The following is a 6,532-nucleotide window of genomic DNA, read 5'->3' as shown; positions in this document are numbered from 1 at the left end:
TCACTTCCATGGCAACGATCGCATCAGCAGCTCCACAACCAGCAGCCAAAAAGGCAGCACACGATGGGAACACCACGTGGGTTGACTCAGCCTTTCATCCTTCCGAGGTCGGCAAAACGAGTACCAGCCTAATGGTAACAGGAGTAATGTATCAGCAGCACAGGTGCGATTCCAGAAAATAACGCAACCAGTACCACAGGCTACATGGGAAATAATAATAATTCACACACACACATTGATGAATCACCCTGCCTGTGAAACACCAGGATAACAGTTTGTAGCTCGTTTATAGTTCGGGATTCAAACCCGGGCGGGATAGCTGAGTGTGCAAACCTCCAGCTGGCCTCTTGACAGCCCTGAGTCCATCCATCCTTCTTCTCCTTGGGAAATCGCACCAAATGAAATTGGTGACTTAACGTGGATTATCGACCTCTCAATCTTTGTAACAAACAAACTTTACATGCGTCAATAAAAACAGGTCGTTTTTATTTATTTATTTATTAAGTGGGAGGAACAAGAGAAGTCTGAATTCAGGAATTGAAAACATGACAGAAGGAAATCAGAAGTGAACAGGAGCTAAGAAAGTATAAAACTAGGAATAATCATTGGGAGGTATGGAAGTACTGTAGCTATAATGCAAGTATGATTGAGGGAAGAAGAAAACTTGATAATATCACATCCCAGAAATAGAACTGATTTTGATCAAACTTGTCATACCAGAATCAGCAGATCATGCACATTGAGGTGTTTCTTCGAAGCTGTTGCTACTCAAACTGGAGCACCTTGTCCAATTTGAGCAGGTTCAAACAGCGGAGGAGGATCAAGGAACGTCTGCAGTCGTGGGATTTTGAAGAACAATAGATAGAGATCGGCAATGCTGCATCGAGATCTACAAAGTCTCCCACATCCTCTGATGAGACAACTGTAAATAATCTGGAAGGACACTCTGTTTCCATGTGTGATTGCGGATGATGGAGGGAAAGGAACTCGTTGGTATTTGTCATTAAACCCAATAATATTCGTCTCCTAGGCTATTCTTCAGCTGGTATTTCTTTTTCGACAGTAAACTAAGGCTCGTATAGACTTATTTATCACGTGTAGGATAAGGACTTTAGGAGATGTCAGCACATACTTTCACATCAATCACAAGGGCATTAGATAGACTATCAACGAATGAGCAGTATATGGGCTTTTAAATAAATAAGGAAATTGCTCATAAGCAAACGCTAAACAGGCTAGACATAATTGTAATTTCAGGATGTCCTTCGTAGTAGTGACTTTCTGAAACCAATGACCATTCAAATTGGTGTCCATTATATAGTGATGACCATCTCTACCATTTCTAACCTTCTGCGATGTAAAATGAAATGTTCCTAGGTTTTGACCACGATTTGTAAACCTGAGTTTACGTCTTTGAAATTATAAAACAGCATCTAGCTCAGTACAATAGCTCTGGCAGAGCAGGGTGTGGGCGGTCGAGTGGAGGTGGAGGCTTTTGAGCTCGCGGAAGTGGTGGGGGCATCCCCGAGGCCCAGACAGAAAAAGCAGCGAGGAGGGATGGTACGATTCCACCAGCTAACACCAACCAGGTGCCGGATGCTGCTTGCACTCCAGAAGGCACAAGTGGATGGGGCGGTGGAGGTGGGGCGTTGGCGACCTTTGACATCAATCCTGCCAGTGAGGCGGATGCCCAGAGCAAGATGAGAGACATCGATGGAAATACAACTGGGAGGTCAGACAAGTGGAACACACAGTCAATGCAAGCAAATTGAGAGCAATCACATCTCTCACCTGCAATAATGAAATAAATCTCAAATACCTTGTTGAGTGGTTGAGAATAAAAATTATTTCATTTCAAGTTATGAAAAAGATTTCACTCTTCACTTTAAAAACCAAACAAATTAATGAAGTAGTTGCTCTGGTGCAAAGGTAGTGCACTTATCTTTGAGTTGTCCTCTGACCCGACTATACAACTGTCCAGATCCGTGCTTCATAGGCTGGGAGTTGTATAAGAAAGTGCGCCGTTCCTCGGATGGACGTTAGGCCAGGTGTCCTATTTGCTCGCATTAATGTGGAAGAAGTAAAAGATTAAAAGTCTTTTGATGAAGAGTAGGGAGGTTATTGCTGATATTCTGAACAAATTACAAATTCCTGCTCTTAGTGCTCTGGCTATTGTTGGGAAGACAATGGTAATACCTCCCCCCCACCCCTCCCAGTATAATCCTTACCATGAGACAATTGCAACAGCACTGAAGCTGTCCTAGGCTGACCCCTCAAAGTGAGACATATGGTAATTTGTTCCTACATTTGCAAAATATAAAACACTGAACTATACCACAACTTTCAAATGGGAAAAACCATCATATTGTTGCGGTTTCGGAAGACCCCGGGGAGACACATCCAACACGCAAGAGTTCCCTAGTGTAGATGTACACCTGTAGCAATTTTGTTTAGCTAAATTACCTCTCCCCTCATATCAGTGGACAGGGAAATGCGTTGTGTTTGTGTAGCAGATTCGAACTCCCTTTGTAATTCTTCTCTTCCTAAATCCCCTCTCTTCTTATCTCTCTCCCAACCAATCTATCTCTATCTCTATCTCTATCTCTCCACCTCTTTGCAGCGCATCTATACACACAATTGCAACACACAACATTGCACGTCACAAAACCCACATGACAACTCAATAAAAATCAAAGGCAGCGCATCATAAAGCACATCATTCACAGTGGGCCGGGAGAGGGAATCTCATCAATGGGCAAGCAATAGCAGAATGAAGCACCACGGAGGGGCGAGCTTGGGTGTGAGCTTCATTGTCAAACCATGAGCTTAGCCAATGAGCGCAGCATGGCAACAGGGGTGCACTCATGGGGAGACGGAACTGCCAAAGCTCAAGCTGCACTCAAGGGGGTGGGCCCCAGAACCACGCCTCCCTATGGAACTTTATAGGCAGGAGAATTCTCAGACTCATGGATGGTAGGTGTCCTTGGAAAGTCAAGGAGCTAAGGCGGAGCCTCTGTGAGGAGGAACAGACTGGTACCGTGGTGCAGAGACTTGACAAGCTGTGGAGCATCCCTGGACATGCCGGCTGACACACTAACTCACAGTCTCTTTCTCTCTTTCTTACCCTACTTCTAATTCATTCACTTAGAATGCACAGAGTATTCAATGATTACACCCTCGACCGGTTCAGGGCTGGGTTATTGACTCGCATTCATGATTTGCTCTGTCGCATCACAAACATTCACCCACATCTCTCCCCACACGGCGCACCACATTATGACCCCCCTCCCCTTCTCTCTCCCCCTCCATGTTTCACGTTGAGACCAACGTAAGCCAGTAGGCTTACATCAAGTGAGTGAAGGGTCGCCAACAAGCCGCACTTTCTTCTCTCTCTATCACCCCTCCTTTCATTTCCCGGAGTGGATGAGGTGCCTATGTGTGTAGAAACATGACTGAATAAGTGGGCTGATGTGCTTAAGGGGTAAGGTCTTTCTCTTGTGAACTGTTTTGCCTATAAATACTTGTCCTCTTGATATTTATAAAAACTTTGCAAACTGCCCGATCATCTTTTCTCCATTGGTTAGACTATAGTGTATTCTAGAGAGAAGGAGTTCTGCCCAACCGTTCCGTTATGGCGAGTGATGAGCCAACGTCCCACTTACGGAATCGCTCGGCCATTATTGATTGATAGCAGTGGGGTGTTGAGAGCACGGTTCCTCATCTGGGGTAATTAATTTTCCGGAAAGGTAAAGCGGAGCTCAACGCCGGGTAAAGCGGAGTAAAGCGGCCAAGTAAAGGTAAAGCGGCCCTGCCTAAATTAAGCATCTCCGATGGCGTCTGAGGTTTCCTCGCAACCCGTCGTGCCATGAAGTGATCTGCGGCTCGTGGGATTCAGAATCACCGGCTGAGAAGCGGCTCCGACTACTCCCCTCACGACCACATGACCCCCGGAACCTGTAACAGTGTGGTGTTCAACTGTCCAGCAAGGCAAGGCTCAGGTCCTGATCTGGCCTTGGTGGGAATCTGCGGTACATGGTAGTGCTTTCATTTTGAGTATTGTCTTCCCAACTCTAACCATTTTTTGCAACCTGTATGATGAAGAGAACTGTTCTGTGGCAGAAACCTTTACAGTGTATCCAATGGTAGAAACCTGCTTTGAAAATGCAGACAAATAGTAAACTCCGAATGACATTTAAAAAAAAATTCTAATTTTACCATAACAAGGCCATAGGCATTTTGAGGACATCAACAGCATTGCAGCAAACTCTTTTTCCTCTTTTTATCCTATACAGTAGTACATACCACTCAACAAAAGGCAGAGGTAAATCCCAGCTGGGCCTGCTATAGTAAATGTCGGTGATCCAAAGATGTTCCACAGAGCCAGTGCTGTCCCAGTAACGTCAAAAACACCTCCGAGCACGGCTGATGATAGGGACAGCAGATGGAATGCGGGGTTGCATTGCCACACCAGCTCTGGAAACACTATGGAGAAGAGAAACAGGGCAGGTAAACAAAGGTGTGAGAAAAACTATGAACTTCAGTTGGCCTATTTAGCATTCCCATCTGAATACTTACCTCACGATGTTGGGATTCCAGCTTTATATCCATGGCTGGCACTTGGCAGGATAGCCAAGAGGTACACACACTCTGCTCTGTGCTGCTGAGCCGGAATTGGAATCCAGAGCCAACTACAAACTGCCATACTGGTGTCTTACAGGATGCTGTGTGCGCCGTTAAATTGGATGACCTGTCTGCGATCACCGATTGTTGGTGGACATGAAAGATCTTGCGAAGGGTAGGCGAGTTATCACCGGTAAGCTGAACAACTTACGAATTCCTGCTCTAACCTGCAGGGAGCACTGCTTCACCCCCCAGCAAATGATGCAAAGCAACAGCTGCGTGCTCCACACGAAAGAAGATGATTGTTCAAATCCCACAGACTATGCTATCTGTCCATTGCTTATCAATGTCATTGTAGTTCATGTAAAGGTCAGGTCTTCATACTGCATGTGATTTATGTAGAAGCTCAACCATGAACCTGAGACCAATGTTAAAAGGGTCGGCTAAACCAAAGAGTGAGAGTCAATGAGGAAAGTGCCGTCAAACTAGTTTCAATGTTCAAACGTCATTCTGTTGCGGTTCCAGCAGGAGGTGCTGCATCGCAGAACCTGCAAAATAATTATTTCATTCATGTGCAGCACATCATTGCTGAGAGCTAGCTGTGCCATTGATGCAGTGCTCCTTGTAGCTCATAGCAGAAGTGAGTAATTTGTCTATGGTTCCGGCGATAACTCACCTACTCTTCACAAAAGACACGGTATGATATTTAACGTCCACCAACCCTGGCTAGCAGATGGGACACCTGGCTTAACCTCCACTCAAGGGACAAGTTTCTGGTGCAAGGCATTGCCTGCAAAGCACCAATGTGGCAGTTTGTAGTCGGGTCAGGCATCAAACCCAGAAGAGACAGCTCAAAGGTAAGTGTGCTACCTCTGCATCATCCTGTCAGATTTACACAACCTATGGTCAAAGATTTTCCAAAAATGTCAAAATATTTTTCATAAAGCACAGACTTTTGTATTGTCGGGAAATATGCACATAGATTAGGAGGCTTCACCTCAAATTTGGACGTGGTGTTTTGATATGATAATGTACAAAGACCCCAGAGGAGGATAAACATGAGGTGTGGGGCAATGAAGGTAGAAAAGAAAATGCTTGAGCAGCAATGTTATGGTAGCACGAGACAATCACAGAAAAAAAAAATAACGACATCTTCGATTGATGGTAAAAGATGAAAGAATTCACCCACATTGTATTTCGCTGGATCGAGGTCCAAGGCCACATTGCCACATCATGGACCCTTGCCATGGTCCAAGTACCATCCAGCCAGTGAAAGCCTCCAGCTCATGAGGCTGTGATGCATTAACAAGATTGGCTGCGTCAGGGCAGCGTAGCCGGCTCTGCAGCCATGGTGGCCCGTTGAGGGCCACCGTAAGTGAGATGGCGGCACACAGGGCCAGGAAAGCTGCCACGGAGAGTGGAACTCGGTGCCAGACCCACCACATGCCAAGCCTGGATGGAGGATGAGGTAAGGGTTAAGGGTGAGAGTGGGTTTGTGGACTCTTTGAGGTTTATCACAATTAATAATAGAGTTCATCGGAGTAAAGTTTGACATTTGTGAATCAAACGATATTGGTTCCTTTTCAAAGAGCTCTCCCCTGAAAAGAGAATGGAAATAATAATTTGGGCAATAATATGTCACACATGATGTTAACAGTGCTTTATTGGCAAATAAGGGGCCATCTTTTTATTATGTGTGCATGGAAGCTGGAACAGATTGAGAAAATAAAGATAAATTGTAGAAGGGAGGAGAGTAAGTGATACAGGAGGGAAGGGGGAGAAGGACGAGCGCAGAGATGGTTGTATTGTATTAATGGTTACATTTTTTACACACACACACACACACACACACACACACACACACACACACACACACACACACACACACACACACACACACACACACACACAC

General features: G+C 45.3%; 1 protein-coding gene across 1 annotated transcript; it reads right to left on the bottom strand.

Annotated features, from left to right (window-relative positions):
- Positions 1-18: 18 nt before the first annotated feature.
- LOC147016849 (clarin-1-like) lies at positions 19-6,082 on the bottom strand. The gene is made up of 3 exons (XM_085845958.1): positions 5,810-6,082; positions 4,303-4,482; positions 19-1,725 (listed from the first exon to the last, which is right to left on the bottom strand). Exons 1-3 carry the CDS (start codon positions 6,063-6,065, stop codon positions 1,439-1,441), a joined length of 723 nt encoding a protein of 240 aa, XP_085702084.1. The 5' UTR covers positions 6,066-6,082; the 3' UTR covers positions 19-1,438.
- Positions 6,083-6,532: the final 450 nt, after the last annotated feature.

The sequence above is a fragment of the Eptatretus burgeri genome, chromosome 11 (genome assembly GCF_056783735.1).
Source record: "Eptatretus burgeri isolate ZD-2024b chromosome 11, Ebu_testis_v1, whole genome shotgun sequence".
In the NCBI taxonomy this organism is placed as follows: Eukaryota; Metazoa; Chordata; class Myxini; order Myxiniformes; family Myxinidae; genus Eptatretus; species Eptatretus burgeri.
This window is presented reverse-complemented; position numbering and strand designations above follow the sequence as displayed.

Coding starts and splice junctions, on each gene's coding strand:
- LOC147016849 (XM_085845958.1), bottom strand. CDS start 6,065: ATGTGGTGGGTCTGGCACCGAGTTCCACTCTCCGTGGCAGCTTTCCTG. Junction 4,483..5,809: donor TCGATCCAGCGAAATACAAT/GTGGGTGAATTC, acceptor TCTTCTCCATAG/TGTTTCCAGAGCTGGTGTGG. Junction 1,726..4,302: donor CCTCTGCCTTTTGTTGAGTG/GTATGTACTACT, acceptor CTGACCTCCCAG/TTGTATTTCCATCGATGTCT.